At 48.2% G+C, this 21,154-nt stretch overlaps 1 protein-coding gene across 1 annotated transcript in view; it reads left to right on the top strand.

Annotated features, from left to right (window-relative positions):
* The first annotated feature begins 19,476 nt into the window (after nucleotides 1-19,476).
* TRABD2A (TraB domain containing 2A) overlaps nucleotides 19,477-21,154 on the top strand; it is a 107,856-nt gene continuing 106,178 nt past the window's right edge. The window contains exon 1 of the mRNA XM_030566756.1: nucleotides 19,477-19,596. Coding sequence (XP_030422616.1) covers nucleotides 19,477-19,596 — 120 coding nt within the window. The remainder of the gene's footprint in view (nucleotides 19,597-21,154) is intronic.

Below are 21,154 nucleotides of genomic sequence, written 5' to 3'. Positions count from 1 at the left end.
CAGCCCAGACGGTCCGAAATTGGGCCCTGTTTCTCCTGGGGGAAGCATGGGCACCTCCAACGGGACTGCATGGAGATGGAGTGCAGCTTTGGGCACGTCTGCGCCGGGGAAAACCGTGCCCGATGGCCGCAGGCTGCCAAAGTCACCGTGCCCGTAGTTGTTGGGGACTGCCAGATGCGGGCCCTGGTTAAGTCTGGCTGTGGGCAGACCCTAATCCGCCAAAGCCTCGGCTTCCCTGAAGACCCTCAACTGGGAACTATCCAGCTGCAGTGTATTCATGGCAATGTACGAACGTACGCCAGTGCCTGAATCCCCCTTTCCATGGATGGAGTCACACTAACCATCGTGGTCGGCCTGACCCGACGACTCGCCTACCCCGTGATCTTGGGACAGGACTGGCCTGAATTTCCGGATCTTCTGAGGTCACACATGCGGGAAGGCCCCGAGGTCACCCCCGCCTTGGAAGGAGATTGCCCCGAGGACCCGACAGAGGAGACTGAAGAGGCGGGGCCTGAGAACCAGAACAGCACGTTGGATGACCCCCTACCGACACCAACTGACAACCCCACGATCAACACAGACTTGTGCCGGGACCAGAGGGAGGACCCCACCCTGGGCTGGATGTATGAACAGCTCGCGGTGGTTGACGGCACCCTGATTGATCCAGCCCGGGCTAAAAGCTGGCCCCATTTCGAACTACGTCGCGACCATCTCTTCCGAGTTGATCGAGATCCCCGCACTGGGGAGGTCCAGGTACAACTGTTGGTGCCTCGTGCCACTGATGAGCGGTAATGAGACTTGCCCACGACGTCCCAGCGGCCGGGCACTTAGGCCAAGAAAAGACCCCTGCCCGAATTCTGTACTGGTTTTTCTGGCCTGGGGTGCACCAGGAGGTGCGGAACTACTGTAGCTCCTTCCAGAGTGCCAGCTGGCAGCCCCCTCACGGACAGCCCCGGCCCCCCTGATTCCCATGCCCATCATGGAAACACCGTTTGAGTGGGTAATGATGGACTTGGTGGGGCACCTCCCGAGAAGCCAAGCCGGGTTCCTCTACGTCCTGGTCATCGTGGACTATGCCACCCGCTTCCCCGAAGCTGTCCCGCTCCGGAGCATCACGGCGAGGACCATCGCCGATGAACTGGTCAAGGTCTTTGCCCGCGTGGGCCTGCCCTGGGAGATACTTACCGACCAGGGTACCAATTTTACCTCCCGGTTGCCGCGGCAGGTCTGTGAGCTCCTCGGGATTAAGCAGCTGCGCACCTCAGTGTACTAGCTGCAAACTGACGGCCTGGTGGAGCGGTTCAACCACACCCTGAAAGACATGCTGCGCAAATCCTCTCCGGAGGACCTGCGCCAGTGGGACCAGTTGATCCCCCGCTGTTCCTGGCCGTCCGCGAAGTACTCCAAGCCTCCACCAAATTTTCCCCCTTCGAGTTGTTGTATGGCCAGCGCCTGAGGGGGCTCCTGGACCTCATGCGAGAGAATGGCACTACTCCGTGATCAAGAAGGAGGCCTTGGCGGTAAAGTGGGCCTGTGATGCCCTGCGGTACTACCTCCTGGGGGCCCCCTTCATTCTTGTCACCGACCACGCCACACTTCGCTGGTTAGCTCAGATGAACAATAATAATATGCGGCTCACGCGGTGGTATCTGGCGCTACAGGCCTATGCTTTTACCATCCGCCACAGGGCCGGTAAAGACCATGTTAACGCGGACTTCTTGTCCCGCTTGGGGGACATAGAGGGGGCTGACCCCAACAGACGGGAGTCAGTCTTGAGGGGGGGGTATGTAGCGAGGTGGTGGGATCCCCCACAGCCCCGCTGAGGGACAGCCCTTCCCCAACCCCGCTATGGGCGGAGCCACTGGGTCCTGTGCCCGCCCCTCAGAGGTGATGGCGCAGACCCGGAAGTATAAAAGCAGACCAGCAGAGCTCAGTAGGAGCCCAGCCACCGCCGGGACCAGACATCTGCGGCCGATGCCAGCTGGAGCTCACACCCGACCAGCCGAGCCTGCCCCGTGCCCGATACCCCGAGGACGACTGGCTGAGCCTGCCTCGCGCCCGATACCCTGAGGACGACTGGCCGAGCCTGCCTCGCACCCGCTACCCCGAGGACGACTGGCCGAGCCTGCCTCGCGCCCGCTACCCCGAGGAAGGGCTGAGCCTGCCTCTGGCCAGCTACCCCGAGGAGCCGCTGAACCTACCCATGCATCCTTACCCAGAGGAGCCGATGGTGTTTGAGACCGCTGGTGACACCTCGACGACTCAGGTACCTGACGAGGGGGAGTGTGGAAGTAGCCCGGGGGCAGCCAACCCCAGTCTGGCTGCAGCACCGCCAGAACCAATGTCAGTGTGTTACAGCCAGGATCCCCACTGACAGCAGCGAGTCTTGGCCGCTGCTAGGGCCCCGGGCTGGGACGCAGTGGAGTGGGAGGGCCTGTGTCCCCCCTTCCAAGGGTGGCAGACTCCCCCTTCCCTGGCCTGAGGAGGCTGAAACCTGCTATTGCTGCTCAGCTCGGCCTGAGGGCCTGAGCATATTGACCCTGTGTTTGTTGACCTGCCCTGACCTAGGGCTGGGGATAAGACTATTGCCACTCAGCCCTGCCTGAGGGCCTGAGCCTACTGACGCTATGTCTGTTGCCCCGCCCTGACTGAGGGCTAGGTGGGAGACTATTGGTAGCGAGGCGGTGGGATCCACCCACAGCCCCGCTGAGGGACAAAGCGTGGCCGGGCCGCACTACACCATGTAAGAGCACAGCTTTCCTTGAACTGGGGTGAGTCCAGACTTCACTGGTGGAATTGAGCAGGCAGTAATTTAGCCGTGTCCATTTTAAACAGATAAGATGTGTTGTCTCTGTGCTGAATCTTAACATGAGACTACTGTTGAGGACGCCTGGATATTTATTTCTATTGTATCTGATTAGAGTTTTCTTTGACTTTATAACACTGAATGAGGAATTTTACAGGAGTGGCCATGTAGTAAATGAATGGAGAAAATGTTTATGGGCAAATACTAAGTCGCTAAATAAATTTTCCTATCCCTATTCCTGTGCTTCAACATTGTGTTCCTACTCCGTTTGCTCGGGGAAGGCTCCGTGTCTGTCTGTCTGTTGTAAGGCAAAAAGCCTAACAGGGCCCCAATCTTGAACTCTTGGCTTTACAGTAATAAATAGTTAATAATGGCAATGGTTTGTTTTGGTGAACCTCATTGGCTTCTTTGGTTTTAATGTTTTGCAATATACATCTGTTTATAGATATAGGTGGTAAAATTATTGGAAACACCCGAGTTCCATTTTCAAAAGTGAATTAGGCGCCTAGAAGCCCAAGTCTTGTCGAAAGTCGGGTCGGACTTACGCTCTTAAGTCACTTAGGTGCTTTTGAAAAGGTTACCCACACTGTGTCATAGTATCCTCCAATTACAGACCCAGTGCATGCTCTGGTGGTTGGAGCAGAGAACTGGGAGTCTGGAATTCTGGTTGTACTCCGGGCTGTACCGCTGTGAGCCATTGCAATTCACAACCGCACTTTTTTTCTTCAGCTTCTCCCTCTCTGAAATCCTACCTACCTCCAAGGGCTTTGTGAGGATTGATCGATTGATGTTTGCAAAGTGCTTTGAGATCACTGGACCAAAGGGCACTGTTTCAGGATGGGGAGGCACTGTCTGATCATTGGCAATGAAGGCTTTGTTCTCCTTAGTCTTCCCCCTCTCTTTGCATAGGTTCTCAGGGGAGGATAACCAGGCAGGCCTGGAGCCTGCAAGCCAGTCAGGTTCCACAGGAGGAAGGCAGGAAACTTCTAAGAGTATTTGGGTTGAGCGAGAGAGAAGGAAAGGGTGGGTTAGAGCCAGGAGGACTTCACACTTTGTGGCAGGACAGGACAACACATAATTGTAACTAATTGGAACGGTAGGGGGAATTTCAGGAGTCAGGGAGTAATTACCATTAACACTCTGCCTGTTAGGCAAGGTTCCGTGGTGACTGCAATGACCACAAGTGACAGTAACCCAAACACCCACGACAAAATAAAACAAAGCAAGAGATAGGTATTTCTATGATCCCGGCTCCTTAGGAAAAAGTACACAATGACCTCAACTTTATGGAGGTATTTGATTTGTAATTTATGGAGACCCACTGGCATGCGCTGTGAGGAAGTGAAATATCCTCCCTGCGTTTTGGGTTACAGTGGTTCTGCCTGCAGGCCATTTTTAGAACTGTCTGGAAGCTTGTTTTGTGCCAACACCGGAAGAATGTGTCACTGCAAAAATGATCCCTGTCACGGTCTCCAGTACAGGCATATTAGCTAACTGTGATGAGTGAGTTGGCGGTTTTTCTTCTAGATTGTTTAACACAGACTAGAATCATTACCATCAAATTAACCCTTATGTTTCTACTGTGACCATCTCAGAGAGCAGGGTTATCTCTTCCTGAGTTCCCTCTAAGTCAACATTTTCCATACTGTGATACCTAGGATACAGCAGAGAAATGTTTTGGGGACATACCCCACTCCATCCTAGCTCCACATCTAGCCATAAAGAAAGAGGAGTTGGTCCTGATCTCCCTGGACCTGTCTGTGATCCCCAGGTTGAAAGTCCACGCTTTAGCTCATTTAGTTAGGGTGGATCAGTTAGTTTGGCTGGGACAGTCCCCTTTCTCAGCTCTATCCTGGCCATCCCTACTTATTTATCAAAACTGGGCATTTCTCCCAGCTGCAAGGCAGAGTGGAGATCAGTGGCTGCTGCCCCAGGGTCAGCTGAAGGCAGTGCTGAGAGGAGAAATTTGCTGCTGGTGAGCAGCACTGCCTTCAGAGCTGATCCCCTCGCCCCCCGGGCAGCACAGAGCTTGGGGCGTTAACCCCAGCCCCAGCCGCAGGCGGCGTAGGACTCGGGGGTCAGCCCCAGCCATGGGGATTGGTGGGTCAGCTGCAGGTGGTGTGGGGAGGACAGGTCTGGCAAGCCCTGTGCAGAGGGCAAAAGGGTGGGCAGCTCAGGCGAGTCCTTGGCCGTCCTGTTTTGAGTTTAAGAAATATGGTCACCCTACCTTTAGTGATGTGTTTTGAAAGTGGGCATGTTAGATTTAAATTTCCTACTGTGGCCAAGATTCAAGACTGCAAGCACCAGGTAGAGGGAAGACTAACATATATACAAGCTAATGTATATAAGCTGCTTACTTACAGGCATAAAAACTATTTAAAAATACAATTACTGTAATGTGGTGATGACCGTAATGAGTACTGATTAAAAGTAAAGATTCCTGCCAGAGTTCTGTATAGGGGTTGTCACCGGGTGACTGCCTCAGCCACACCTGGGCTATAATGAATTAGCTGCTTCCCAGCCTGAGAGGGTGGGACTGAGGAGGCCAGGTGATAGTTATAAGGCCCAGGTGTCCATTAAGAGGGCTGATAAAGCTTTGTTTGGAGAGTAGGGAGCAGGTAGGCTCTTGTGGAAGGTCCTGAGCCTGCAGAGTGTTGGGGACTATAGGGAACCCAGCTTGGGGCCAAGTGCTCTATCTCAGAGCAGGGAAGCATGCCAAGAAGAGAACCCAGCAGGGGCTAGGGTGACCCGATTACATGAACAAAATATCGGGACACATGGGGGTCAAGTCCAGAGCGCCACCGAAGCAAAAAAAAAAAAAAAAAGCCCCGAGCCAGAATATCAGGACAAATGGCGTCCCGACCATACATCTGTCAGGACGCAGGACAAACAACTGAATATCAGGACGGTCCCAATTTTATCAGGAGGTCTGGACACCCTAGCAGGGGCTGAAACAGTACTCCAGGAGAGCCAGCGGGGGCCCAGAAAGACTCTCAAAGGTAGTTCAGAAAGGGCTGGGAACAGGGCCAGAGGGTAGATTGAGGAGAAGCCTTGGAGTGCAGAGGAGCCTTTTTATTTATTTGTGACTCCTTTGTTTGGATTTGTTACCCTAAAAGGGGGACCATGCCAGAGGGCTGCACCCTGTAAACCCTAGGAGAGACAGAAAATCCTGGGGAGGAGGAAACTGAGGGAGGGGGTGTCTGCGGCACCATGCTCAGCCAGCATGGGGCGCAATGGGCCAGCCACACCCCATAATGGGGTCTTTAGGGTAAATGAGCATTTGCCCCAACGAGCTATTCACACAGTCAAACCTATATGTAAAGCAGGAGATCTCTCCCTCCCTATCTGGGGTTTTCAATCAGTAATACCATGATGTATCTTCCAAGCCTTGGCATTCAGGCAAAGCAAACCACAAATGCTTCCCTGCTGTCTGAGGAGAAGAAACCAAAACGTTTCTTTTGTGTCTCTGGAAAAAGTGATCCAAACCAGTAATGTTCCCTGCTGTGGGAGATGATGATAGAAGATGCTAATCCTCAATATCTGTCAACAGCAGACTATGTTGTTTTCCATGGCTTCACCTTTTTAAAAGACTTCTGGTGTTGGGTGGCATTATATAAAGGCAGTTTGGGCATCACAAAGTAAAGGATTTTGGCATGTTTTATTAAATTCTGAGGCAGTGATGAAGTGCTATTGTCCCTCTGAAACTCGTTGTTGGCTGCAGAATCCATAGAGTCATGGTGAGTTTTGGTAATGTAAGTGTTTCCCATATACTGTACTTGAATGCACTAGCTGCACAAATGACAATTCAGTCCGTTGCCATAAAAGTCTGGAGATGGACAGCATAATGCACGCTGCACACTGATCCCTCTTGTGTTGCCCTTGGATCATGTATGAGGGTGGCAGAAATAGAGCAAAGCAAGGACAGAACCTGCAGGAGAGGAAATGCTCTTTAGCAGGATTTAAAATACTAACACCCCTGTATTCAGTTGGCTGGTAGTCATCACAGAACCAGGAAATTAGAGACAGAAAAAAACTATTCTCTATCTATCTGACAGTGCAAGATTGCCCCTTATCCTACATACAGAGTGTTAGCCAGTTGTTTTCAATGTCTTTTCCCAACTGCCCTCTCTACAAGCCATCAGAGCTGGCCGAGTGTGTGGCTGAGCGCATGCAGGAGGTCAGACTAGATGATCATATTGGTTCCTTCTGACCCTAAAGTCTATGAGTCTATGAGTCTATGTTACTAGCTTTCAAGGCCTGCATGTTTCCTGCAATGTCTACATGAGGTTCCAGCTTTGTTCTGTGATGCTGCTAGCTGACCAGCTGGCTATGGGAACCAGGAACGGGGGTAAGGATATGGCCCATAGTCTTTAATAAAGATCAGGCTGCTCAGCAAGGTTCTTAGCCTGCCAACGTGGCCTGACTCCTATTAGACAGGAGGCAAAAAGGGAAAGTTAGAAGGAATAAAGGAGATGGGGACCTTTGGTTCATCTCTCAGGCATTGCTCAGGACAGTGATGGCCTCTTGCTCTATCTCCTTATCTGCTCTGGCCAAAACATCACTAAGGATTGGAATGGAGGGCTGCAGGTGTGATGATAAATCCTTGCGTTCCAGCTTCTGCTGGCAACCATTCTGGCAGTGCTGACGATGCCAGTTGTATAGTGAGGGTGATACTGCATCCCACGCTGAGTAAGCTGCCAAGTGCTCCCCAGAGATGTGCTCTCCCAAAGGGCTGGCCATCGTCTCCGGGCACCATTGCCCAATCAGAAGGCATTGCTAATGGGCCAGGACTGGACGCTTCCTCTCACCTGAGAAAACTGGGGTTGCTGCTCTGAATATTTTGTCACCCCATTAGTCCAAACACACTCACTTCATCCCATCCTGCTGAGTCCATTCTGAAGGGTCACAAGCCAGAGGCACAGAGAAGGGAAGAGGGACGTTATTGGGTTAAATCAAAACATGAGACTAGGTGGGTGGTTAAAACAGAACTGTGGAAACCCCAGGTAAAGGGTTAAGAGACAGTAAAGAGGAGCAGCATGGGGCTAAATACATAGATTGCAGGTAGGGTTTTCAAAAGCCCTTGGTGTGGGCCTAGCTCTGCTTTCATTGTGGGAGTTCTACCGCTGCCTTTCGTGGGAGCAGAGCTAGGCCAGTGGGAATTTTGCCGTTGTCTTCAGTGAGAGCAGAGCTAGCCCGATTCCGAGTGCTTTCCAAAATCCCACCCTAAATTTCCTTCCCCACACCCGGGCTTTGTCGGTATGTGGTCTGCTTAAGGCCCGACCCTGCAAAACCTCACGCAGGTGAGGACCCCTCACCCAGGCAGGTAGTTTCATTGACTTCAATGGCATTAGTCATGGGCCTGCTGCTGATGTCAATAGCCAAACTCCTAGTGACCTCACTTAGAGGAGGCTCAACCTTCTGTGTGAGTGAGAATTAGCCACGCTAGCAGTAATGGTAGGATCAGGCCTTTGACTGGGAGCTCTTCAGGGTGAAGGCCTATTTCCTTCGCTGTCTGTGAAGCAACCTGCAAGCACTTGGGAGCTGTGTCAGTAGTTGTTTACTACTACCAGTAATACTAGTTAAAGAGCCACATGCCTCCATTTTCAGGTGCTTATACTATTTCAGAATAATCACCCTTTGCCTGTAATTTCTCCAGCCTGTTCTCAACCTAAAAGGGAATGGGTCTGGGAAATCTGGTAAAATTCTACTTGATCCTTTTAAAGTTATCCAAGGGTTTTATCCCACAAGTAAAAAAAAACCACCTGTTCAAAAGTATTTTCGTGTGGATAATGCAAATCTATAGTTTGAAACCTACCAGCGTTATTGCATAGGTGGCCTCCAAGAAGAAAGGCCGTCAGTATGTTTGAATAAACTAAGTGTCCAAGTAGCATTTTGCTTACTTGAAGATACCCCATTGCATCTGGTGATGGTTCCCTGCGACTGTCAGGCGTAGAACTGCCTGCTTATCATCGCAAAGTGAAGCTGGATGGAACTGAGAGAATTGGTCTTGTGGCCATAGGACAGGCAGAAAGCAGATAAGCTTGCTGATAAATAGAACAATGCTGCCATGAATGGGGTGCCAGATCACCTTCATTTACACCTCTGAAGAGTGATCACAGGACGGCTCCTTGAAGAATAAATGGCTCCCCAAGAACTTCTCACTAAATCCTTTTACGGTTTACTCAGCATTAATACTCAGCATTAATTACCCAGAGCTCTGGCTGGTTCTGTTTCCTTCTTCTTCTTCTTCTTCTTCTTCTTCTTCTTGTGTTTCTTGTTGTGATCCAGAGTATCTGACTTACTGGAGGTAGGGATTGAGTTCAGTGACATTGCTCCCCTGCTAAAAGCTAAGCATGTGCTTAAGTTCTTTGCTGGATCAGAGCGTAAAATTATTCTGTCCCTGGGAGCTCTATTTTAAAGATATCACTGACGATGCAACAACTTGGTTTATGTCATCGATTTGTGCTGCTTAGCAACACCACAACATTCTAGACCCTATGAGCAATGGGAACAGGGAGTGTTGGAGAGACTGTCTAAAGTCCATTCCTGCGAGATGTTTTGGAGTTTGGTGATCTGATCCTTAACCCCACTGATGTCAATAGCAAAACTCTTATTGACTTTAACGGTGCAGATTCAGACCCTGAATGAAATGACAGGAACAAAAGAAGAAGATTTGTATCAGTGGCGCCTACACAGCAGCCACTGATCAGCTCGGTAAGAAAGTTTGGTGGTAACAGTCAGATGCCCTCCAGGCTTCTGAACTGCTGCTCTTTACATCTTGGATAACCTATTTTTTTCTTAAGTTAGGGTATTATTTTATTTTCTGTAAAATTACACGTAATAATCCGAGGTTTAAAAAAACTAAACAACTTCAGAACAATACATTCAGCATTAGAAATGCAGGAGCTGTTATGTCAAATTGGATTTGTAGAGTGTCTCTGAACAAATGGAAGGTAAATTTATTGGTCAGTTTTATCCTGATGACAAACTGCAAAATGTCCACCCATTTTCCGCAGTCTTTGGTGGGGAGAAAAAAAATGCCCTGTTGGGCTGAAAGCAAAGCAGGTGCTGACTGAGTCTATAGGAATATTTTAAAGAAAATTACATTATGTGCTGCTGAAAATAAGGGTTAGAATGGAAGCTTTTCTATACTGTTGTTGCCCCAGTATGTTGTAGTAGTAAAAAGCATCCCTCTGTCATGGCAGCATGGCACATGCAGACTATGGAAAGGCTCAAACCAAAATCCTACTCCAAACTCCTTGAACCTTTGGCAAAATTCAGATCCTAATCCCAACCTGGATGGAAACTTTGCAGCAGGCTCCTTTCTGACATCAGTCAGACAACTCACTTCGCATAAAGTTACACATGTGCATGAATCTTCACAGGAGATGGGCGTTTGATGGTACAGTCTTTGAGACAGTGACAGACAGTTGTTATGAGTGTACAGTACCTAACGTAATGGGGCCCAGTCCCCGAGTGGGACGCCTCAAGGCTCTGACAATACAAACAGATGAGAATGGAATGGGTTGCACCAAGATCCCAGATTCACATAGTCCCCAATCTTTGTTTGGATCTGGATCTAAAGCCAGCCCTGAAACTTGTAGCTCAGGCCTGCCTCTAAGTGAAAGTGGAGGATAGCCCTGTTGTAAAAGAAATCAAATGGGATACAACTATGACTGCAGTGCAATTGGATAGGGCACCCCAGGAATTTAAAAACCACAGATGAGGTCACCTGTTACTTTGGGATTGGAATGAGTTTGGGATAATCAAAGTGGTTTTGATTGAATACGGGGCTCCTTTACTAATCCCATAGATCAGGCCTGCACAACTCATAAAGCGGCAAGGGCCATATTACTCCAAAGAAAACAGCTGAGGGCCGAACCCCCCCGGCCCCGTGGAAACACTCCCCCCCAGGACTTCCCGGCCCCGCGGGAAGACCCCGCCCCAGCACCACCTAGCCCTGCAGAAACAAACCCTCCTTCCCCAGCGCCGCACCACCAAAACAGCTGTGGGCCAAAAATGAAGGTTGGGGGTGAGGAGGTGATACTTGATTTTAAATCAACCAGGGGCTCCCAGCTGAAGAGGTGGCTGGGAATCCTCAGGGGCAAATTAAAGGGCCCGGGGCTCTGGCGGCTGGGGGAACCTGGAGCTTTGCGGGGCTCAGGCAGGGATTTAAAGGGCCCGGAGCTCCTGCCGCTGAGGGGAGCCCGAGCCCTTTAAATCCCAGCCCCAGCCCATCTGCTGGAGCCGCGGCCGGGATTCAAAGGCCTCTGGGCCGCCCGTGGTGGCGGGGAGCCCTGCGCCCTTTAAATCTCAGCCGCGGCGGGAATCTCTGCGGGCAGCCCAGAGCCCTTTGAATCCTGGCCGCGGCTGGGATTAAAAGGGCTCTGGGCTCCCCGCCGCTGCGAGCAGCTCAGAGCCATTTGAATCCCGGCTGCGGCTGGGATTTAAAGGGCTTTGGGCTCTCCGCTGCTGCGGGCAGCCAAGAGCCCTTTGAATCCCCGCCCCGGGCTGCACAGTGAGCCTCCGCGAGCCGCATGTTGTGCAGGCCTGCCATAGATACTGTGACTCATCAGCACTGTGGGTGAAATCCTGGCTCCACTGAAGTCAGTGGCAAAATTGCCATTGACTTTGCTGGATCCAGGATTTCACCCAAAGTATAATGTATATGGGGGGTCAGGTGTCGTTTGTTTGTATTTACCATTCACCCAGAAGAGTCGTTCCTGAGATTACAATCTGTACTGTCTAATTACAGTACACCTACAAATGATACCATTGTTTTTTACTGTCTTGGGCCAAGTCCTGAGATCTTTGCTCTTTTTTGCTACAGTTGGTCAAAAAAACAGGAAAACATTATGCAAACGTTCTTAATGAAAAACTCGTTCCTTCTTTGTTGTCAATGTTGTGACTTTCAAAACTGTCTTGCTGGCTGGCTGTTTGGTCAAATAATCAGGATGAATTTTTCTGTGAAATTTTCTGAAAAATTTATCTTTCTTTTTTCACTGAAAGATTGAAATTAGGAAAATTTCCAGCTGCTTTAGTTTTTTCCTCAATTCTTTCCCAGGCAAATACTCCTGGAATTTCCTGGAGGGCTTCAGGAATTTGCCTGAGTGAAAACTGAGCAAGTATCTCAGTCTCTCAGATGTGGGAAGGGATAGCTCAGTGGTTTGAGCATTAGCCTGCTAAACCCAGGGTTGTGAACTCAATCCTTGTGAGGTCACTTAGGGATCTGGGGCAAAAATCTATCTGGGGATAGGTCCTGCTTCAAGCAGGGGGGTGGACTAGATGACCTTCTAATTGTCTATGAGATTTATAATTACTCACCTGGGACTGTGTTGTCCCCTTCAGGGACTACTCCCATCTAGGGGACAGGAAACTCTGTGAGTTTCCTATACATTTTTCCCATGTGGCAGGGAGGAGGTACAGAGAACAGGATGTGTAGTCATCCCTCCTGTTGCAGAAAGGGTATTCATCTCCCAAAACCAGTGGATCACCAGAATTCTTCACAAAGGATAATAATGTAACTAGCCTCTGTGAATAATGTACAGAGACCTTGGTTCTATTCCCAGTTCTACCATTAGCCTGCTGGGTGACTGAGGGCAACTCACTTTGGCTCTCTGTTCCTCAGTTTCTCCATCTGTACAATGGGAATAATGATACCAAGCTCCTTTGTAGAGTGCTTTGAGATCTACAGATGAAAAGTGTTATATAAGTGCTTTGTTATTTATTATTATTAATAATAGTGAGTTAAGTCTTTGGGATATTTGTTTTGACAGTGGCCCTTTAATTTAATCTTTTTTTGTTTTTGTTTTTATTTTTACAATAAAAATTAATACCTGACTATTCCACTCCATTTTTATCAGGCTCAGCATTTCACTGGTTCCTCGCTCTCATTTCCTAAACAATTGTTGTTTGATTAAATCCCTTTGGTGTTATTTTCAGATGGAGAGTGGGAATGTAAAACTTTTAACTCTTTACGGCCTGAACTTCCAAATGCTCCTGTCGTTTTTGTTATTTCTAGAGAGCCGGGGTTAACGCAATTCAGTGCTCCCTGTTCTGGTCATGTACTCTCTCTTCATGTCCTTTCAGCGCCTAAGAGATTTATTTTTGTTTAGCTTTCCTTCTCCATTCAGATTGAGATTACTATTATTAAGATGTGTTTAGAGTACAGCATTCCACTCTTTCCTCTTTATTTTGAGCTTCTGGCTGACTACGCGTGATAATTACATGTAACCACTTCACTTTGTAATATATTCCCCATATTTCCCTTCCAGCTGACCTAACACTTTCATACAGTAACATACTACAAAGTTCACTAACCCTTTTTATCTGGAGGCATAATTGGGGGTGTGTGTTTCTGAGTCTCTGAAGTCCACATCAATCCTTCTAAGCAAACTTCCTTTCAAATGCAGATAAAGTAGAGTACTCTTTCTCAACCCGATGAGAAAAGCTCCTTTGCCTCCGTTAGTGCCTGTTTTATGATATCTCTTTCATGATTTTAATAGAAAAATCAGCAAATTTAGCTTTCCAGACCATCCAAGCAGCACTGTGAATCTAGTTGTTCTTGATTTTGACTGTATCGTAACTTAGCCTGTGGAGTCTGATAACTGTGATTTGAATATAATACCTAGACATCAGTGCAGATGCCCTTTGCCACAGCCTCTCCATGCCGGTGCTCTCAGGGTTTGTGTATACGTGAGGGGGGTTTAACATAACTGAAGTGATAGCCAGTTAACACAAGTTAGCTAAGATGTTTGTACATGACAAACTGGGTACCCCCCCTCAATGTCTGTTCCAGGACACATACATTTGTGATGTCTAGACTGCCAAGTACACAGATGTGTTAGTAACCTCGAGGTAACTGACAATCAGTCAATTCAAGTTAAAAACAGTGTGGACACATTCTCAGTTTGCATCGAGGGGAAAGTTAAGGCCCCAATTCAGGAAAGTAGCTAAGCATGTGCTTAAGTTCATCCTTGTTCAGCAAAGCTCTTAAGCACGTGCTTAAGTCCCATTGAAGTCATGGAGGTAGTGATACAGGGACAAAAATAATAGACAAACCTGGATAGACAGAACTTCGCAACTTTGGTTTTCCCTCTGTGTTTCCATTAATGACAGTTAACTCTGGCTTTTAACTGAAATACAACACACTTGTACAGTTTGAAAGTATCTAAAAAACATTTCCTTTGTCCACCTCATGTCCTATTTTCCACTAGGCAATTTACCATGGATCAGTTGCTTTGGAATATACATCCATTCAAATGATACTGCAAGTGGCATTTTGATCTGTTTTGCCTGTGTTCCAGAGATTTACATGTGCTCCAGTAAGTACTGTTGGTTATTTTATCTTGCCACTTTATACTCACAAAAAGCAGCAAAGAGTCCTGTGGCACCTTATAGACTAACAGACGTTTTGGATCATGAGCTTTCGTGGGTGAATACCCACTTCATCAGATGCATGTAGTGGAAATTTCCAGGGGCAGGTATATATATGTAGGCAAGCTAGAGATAATGAGGTAGTTCAATCAGGGAGGATGAGGCCCTGTTCTAGCAGTTGAGGTGTGAAAACCAAGGGAGGAGAAACTGGTTCTGTAGTTGGCAAGCCATTCACAGTCTTTGTTTAACCCTGAGCTGATGGTGTCAAATTTGCAGATGAACTGAAGCTCAGCAGTTTCTCTTTGAAGTCTGGTCCTGAAGTTTTTTTGCTGCAGGATGGCCACCTTAAGGTCTGCTATAGTGTGGCCAGGGAGGTTGAAGTGTTCTCCTACAGATTTTAGTATATTGCCATTCCTAATATCTGATTTGTGTTCGCTTATCCTTTTCCGTAGCGACTGTCCAGTTTGGCCGATGTACATAGCAGAGGGGCATTGCTGGCATATGATGGCGTATATTACATTGGCGTATATTACATTTATACTCACAATTGACTGAAAATACCTCATGTGTAAGAAGCTATTTAACCAATTCAGTAGCAAGACTGCACCATACAAGACATTCTTGCAATGTACAGTTTCATCAATCTGGCATGTGAAAGTCATGTTGCTCCCAAACCCAGTCACGTAGCTCATCAGATGTGGAGCTGGCTTACTAAACACTTGACTTTCCACCCATCATCTAGGAGGGCATTGTTAATGAGGACACTACCATGGTAGGTAAATGTCACAGTATTTAGCACCTGGCTGCTAACGCTGATGATGAGTTTGAAATACTGTTTACTTAGCAGTGATTGGTTAACAGCCACAGTGTTTGAAAGCCTAATTGCCTAACCAATGTCACATCTCTGGTTCTTCTTCATGGGTCTAGGAATGCCCAGTTATCATCCAAAGAGGAGTTCTTTAAAATAAGATCCGTTGAAGAGATTACTTTACATATTGCATGTAAATTATATCCCTCGTCAAAACCAAGGCTCTTTGCCAGAAGAACACATTGATTTTTTTTAATGGTTAGCATGATCTGTTAAAAGAGTAATATGCATTTTATATATTGCCTATGCATGTAGTTATTTTTATCACGTGCACGCTTCCACAAAGCTCTGGAGGAAATTACAACTGAAAAAATTAATACATACTTAACTCGAGATCTGAATTGGGCAAGCTTGTGGCAGCTTGTTGAGCTGGTCCTTTTTTTTTTTTTTTTTTTTTTTTTGATAACTCCACCTTGTACTCCAAGAGCTAAGCATTCATTACAAAAATAAAGGATGAATTTGTAACCATGTTGAAGTCAATGGGTGTTTTGCCTTTGACTTCAGTGGGGTCAGGATTTCACCCCTAATCTCTGTCTCTTACTGTTGTGCAGATGAACTTTAAAAATGTGAACAGAGCGTCATTAATACAGTGATGTCTGCCTGAGTCTCCAGCCAGCCTGAAACAATGAGCCTGATTCTTCCTTGCCCTGCACATACTCTAGATCAGGGGGAGGTGGGTTTAAAATTCTGCCAAATCAGAATGGCAGCATTCTAGACCTACTTTTTCACTAGTGTAAATGACTGTGCCAGGCACAGGGCATCAGAGTCAGACCCAGTAGCAATCAGAAGTGTGGCAGCCCCTACTCATCACAAGTGGGTATTAACTTTAAAGCCTAATAACCCTCATTTGAAATGTCCACCTTGTTAATTCATTACTGATCAGTGCATGCAAAAATGAAGCGAGAGATTATGAAGGTCTGTGCCATCTGCTAAGAGTGGCACTGCATTTTGTTGTCTTGGAGGATGGAGCTTTGGGGAATGCCAAAACTCCATATCCCTTCCCCTCCCCTCATGTGACTGACTTACTCCTGCAAGAGATTGGTTTCTTTTACTTGTTTTGGTCTCTAATAAAACAAGACAAAACAACAATCACCTCTACCCAACAATAGGTTCACATGCTAAGGCATGTTGTGGAGTGAGCTGGTGTCCACGCTTTAAATACATATATTTAGATTTCTCCTTTATTTGCTTCAGTCACAACACTTTTGTTGTATAGGAATTATAGCAGCACCAATATAATTAGTTCCTATTATTAAGCTTGTTGAGGGATGCGACACTTGGCCATTTTAATTCACCTCTGGCTGGAGCCTGGCACACAGGCTCTTACCTTTAGTGCAACATTTTTAACTGGAGATTACAGACAATGTAAAATTTTGAGATTTTAAATGCTTTTGATCAGTGTCAGAGCAGATGTGGTTGAACTTTGACAATTAAAACATTGCAATAGGTTCTTCCGTGTAAAGCTTTTTGAAAGGATCACATTGTTCATATGAAGGTCATGGCCAATGGAATAACTTTTCTGTGTGCACAGTATTTCTAAATCACAAAATGATGACAGAAGTTGGTTTCGTACTGCAAGAATCTGGAGTCTTTAGGGCAAGAGTGAGTCCAACGTAATGGCTCCCTTTATGCTGTATCCCAGGCCAAAAATGGTTGAGTGGAGAAAAGACAATGGAAGAATCATCAAGTTCCATTTATATGGAAACCGTTTCAGACAACCTGCAAACCCAATGTTATGTCAGTGAATTAGGGACTTCTACTAACAACAACCAATAAAATTGTATATTAAATCTCTTAACATTCCCAGACAAACCAATTGATAAGAGGGGTTACAGCTGACAAAGTATCCTGTAATTAAAGGAAAAAGCTGGAAGAACACTTTTGTTTAAAAACTTAAACATTAGAAAACAGGACATTCTAAGTAAAAATTTAAAATAAAATCCCCCCAACCTTTGAACATAGGGAAATTCACAGAGAATCCTCTGCTCCCCTTATGTCAACCCTGGCTGAATTACTGTTCAGGTGACAGGTTCAGCCACTGGAGGATAACTTGGCAGTAATAATTTCATTAGTAGATCTCAATGCACTTTACAAAGGAGAGCAATATCATTATCTCCATTTAATAGATGAGGAAACTGAGGCACAACGTGGTGAAGTGACTTGCCCAAGGTCACCCAGCAGGCCAACAGCAGAGCCAGGAATAAAAACAAGGCCTGCAGAGTTGTAGTCCAATGCACTAACTAAGCCACATTGCTCTCCATAGTCCATGCCCTTTTGGATGGTATTTATGTCTGGAAGTTGGCTGGTACATATATATGCATCCAGTTTTGGTCCTCCCACTACAGAAGGGATGTGGAAAAATTGGAGAGTCCAGCAGAGGGCAATGAAAATGATTAGGGGGCTGGGGCACATGACTTACGAGGAGAGGCTGAGGGAACTGGGGTTATTTAGTCTGCAGAAGAGAAGAATGAGGGGGGATTTGATAGCAGCCTTCAACTACCTGAAGGGGGGTTCCAAAGAGGATGGAGCTTGGCTGTTCTCAGTGGTGGTAGATGACAGAACAAGGAGCAATGGTCTCAAGTTGCAGTAGGGGAGGTCTAGGTTGGATATTAGGAAACACTATTTCACTAGGAGGGTGGTGAAGCATTGGAATGGGTTACCTAGGGAGGTGGTGGAATCTCCTTCCTTAAAGGTTTTTAAGGTCAGGCTTGACAAAATCCTGGCTAGGATGATTTAGTGGGGTTGGTCCTGCTTTGAGCAGGGGGTTGGACCTCCTCAGGTCTCTCCCAACTCTAATCTTCTATGATTCTATGGTTTGAAGATGCCTGCTCACAACAACAGGAGCTGTGTGCTGTTAGGGAACACAAATTAGCCCCCTGTAATCCTACAAAATTCCATAGATGTTCATCTAAGGGTTCTAACCGACACACTGCCTAGTGTTAGCACCTAGTGCTTTGAGTTCCTGCAGATAAAAAGGCACTAAAGTAATGGAAAGCAGGCTATTGGATAGCACTCTCTGTGGCATCCATCTGTGCTGCTGTACCAGAGTTCAACTGCATGAGTTAGGAGCAGCTTTAATTTGTAATTTCCTTGCTGTTGTCAGATTAAAAGTGTGGCTTGGGTCCTTTTTTCTCTCTGTTGCACGGGCATCTCTTGAAGTCCCACCATTACGTTTATTTTTATCCTAATTCTTTGAATTTATATTGTATATCAATAGTGCACCACAAGGACCTTTATGCATTTAGTTTCTCTCTCTTGCCCATCTAATGCAGCCACCACACACAGCTTTGGAGCGGTGTCACTCCCATCTTCCGCACGCTTACTGCAAATTTTGCAAAAAAGAGGCAGTCTTATTGCACCCTGTTTTCCCAGCCTCTGTCCAGTGCTGCCTAACACAGGGAGAGTTAAACTCTGCTAGTGCGTGTCTTGTATTTGCACTTTACGTTTTCTTTGAATAACTCAGAATGTTCTTTGCAAATGAATTGAACTTTTAACTATATACGTCTGTTAGTCTATAAGGTGCCACAGGACTCTGCTACTTTTAACTATAACTCTTCTAACTCTCACCTGTAGCTCAGGTCAGGTGTAATTTATTTTAGAGTTTAGGTCCCAGTCCTGCATGGACAGATGAAGTCTGTGAAATTAAGCCCATGCGTTAGATTTTGCAGCATGTGTCAACTGAAATCAAATCCAAACCAACTTGTCGCTGCTTTCGCTTCCCTATGTTTTTATTCCCCCCACATCTTCCCTTGTCACTTCCCTTCCTGGCGTTTCAGTTTGATTTACTTGCCCTAGAAGGAAAAGACCTGCTGAGAAGCTGAAGTGCTGGGTGAGGGTCTCTGGCTTGTATTAAAATCTACGGATTGACTTTCCCTCTCTTTGCTGTATTATTATTCCTGCTGCCTGAGCCTGACCCCTCCAGCGAAGAGGAAGTGCCTGGCCTCACCCCCTCGCCGAAAGTCCCAACGCCGGAGGAAAGGCCAGAGGAGAGCGGGGGGCGCTTAGCCCCCCTCCCCGCTCGGCGTGGGGCAGAGCCCGGGGAGCGGGCTGCTCCGAAAGCTGCCGGCGAGGGGCGCAGCCGTGTCCTTCCCCCGGGGCAGGGCTGGGGGCGTGGGGGGAAGTGTAGGGTTAGGCACCTCCTGCGGCCAATCGCACGGAGCGGGTGACTTCGTGCCTCCATCCAGGGGCTGCGGCAGGAACTACAGAGCGCAGCCCGGCCTCCTGCGGGAAGGAGCGGAGCGGAGCGGCCGGGCCCCTCGGGAGGGCTCCCCGCGGCTGCACAACCCCGTTCCCCCCCGGCATGGCGAGCCCCCCCGCCCGCGCGGCACGGGGACCCTTTAAGGGGCTGGGCGGCTTGGCGCGGGGGTGACTCCGCTCCCCTCCGGCCACCGCTCGCGGCTCGCCAGTCCCCGGGCTCGGAGCGACGATGGTGCAGCTCGCCTGGGCTTGCCTGGTGCAAAGCTGCCTCCTGCTGCTGGCCCGCGCACGCCCGAGCCGGAGCCCCTCCAGCGGGGACCCTGCCGCCGGCTGCGAGCTCCACCGCAAAGTAAGTGCGCGGCGCGGCTCCGTCCCGGGGCAAGGGCAGGGCAGGGCTGCCTGGCCGGGAGCTCCTGGCTGCCGGGGCTGGGCGATTCCAGGCGTGGCGGGGACCCGCCCTGCTCCCCGGGCGTGGGACATCTCCCCATGGGGAGAGCGGGGGGCAGCCGCCTGTCCCGCTTGGTTTGTGGGATGCAGTTCGGGGCTTTGCCCGCGCCCAGCGCAGGGAGAAGGGAAGTCCTGGCTTTCCCTGCCCTGCCTTCGGGGATCTGTGGGGTCCCCCCCCAGCCCCTTCCAGCTCAGCTCTCGTGCTCCGACACCCGCCGGAGCAGGGGCGAACATCCCTCCAGCGGCAGGGGAGGGGAAAGGAGCCGGGCACGGCTGGCTCGGAAGAGATGAGGTGTAAATAGTGAAGTGATGGGATTTCCAGTGCCCGTAATGAGACCCAGCCAGGGAGATAAGGAGGAGTGAAGAGCGCCAGCCTGCTGTTTGCGTGGGTCCTCGCCTTGTCCTGCCGGGTTTACTTTCTGCAGCTCCGAGTCCTTCCCCAGTCACTCCAATTCCGACACCCCCCGCATCCTGCCGGCGGTCAGAAGTGTTCTCCAAACATGACCCTGTCAGTTCTAGCTCCTGATCCTGGGAACGCCACCAGCGTTTGCTCTCTCTGCACAAAATGGTTTGAATTAAACTGTCTCGTTCAATCTCCACTTAAACTCTTTTTGTGAAATCCTGCACATGCAACTAGCTAGGTCCATAGACTGTGCCGGACTTTTAAAGTTGGAATGAAAGTGTGCAAAAGGCAGGCAAATCGGTTCACTAGCTGAGCCAAGTGTAAACATGCTGCAAACTGTCCTAAGCCTGCTCTGTGGATGACCCCTGGAACCTTTTAACTTGAAAGTGGTAACAGAATATAGATCCAAGCAAAGTAAAACCTTGCTCCTGGCGTTTATTGCTTGAGAATATCTGACGGGCTTTTTAAATGACCGTGTGATTCAGTTTTCCATATAGTGTTTGACAGTACAGAAAATTTACAGAAGACTTGTTCTTTTGTCTGTTTCCAGTCCTCTTAGGCCTGGCATACCAAGTTTTATTAAGGTACCCATAAAGTATTATTCCCTCATGGAAATCCTGTGGTGGTGCTCTCTTTTAATAAGAACCGCTGCAAGAAATGTGTAACTAAAACCAGTTTCTCATAAAGTAGCCACCAGCAGTTTTTCCTTAGTGCTCAGAAAGAGTTCTGGCTAGAGCAGCTCCTAATATAGAAGAAGGTGAAATCAGAGCACAGAAGGATTAAATGCCTACTGTGAGCATCATGTGCAAACAGAGAATTGATGGTAATGGACATAATACACCTTTTAGTTTAATTAATGAAGGATGACCTCAATCTGTGCCTGCCTGCTATGGTATAGCTAAGCCTTGCTAGGATGGTTGCCTGGAGACAAACTAATAGTACAACTTGGCACTGATTTAGCATGTTACATGGTCAAAGACCTGTGCAAACATTAACTAATGAATCCATACCCTGGGGAGGTAGCTATGGAATATTATGCCCATTTTATGGATGGGGA

The sequence above is a fragment of the Gopherus evgoodei genome, chromosome 6 (assembly GCF_007399415.2).
Source record: "Gopherus evgoodei ecotype Sinaloan lineage chromosome 6, rGopEvg1_v1.p, whole genome shotgun sequence".
Lineage (NCBI taxonomy): Eukaryota > Metazoa > Chordata > Testudines > Testudinidae > Gopherus > Gopherus evgoodei.
Note: the sequence above shows the minus strand (reverse complement) of the source record. Positions and strands in the feature narration are given on the sequence as shown.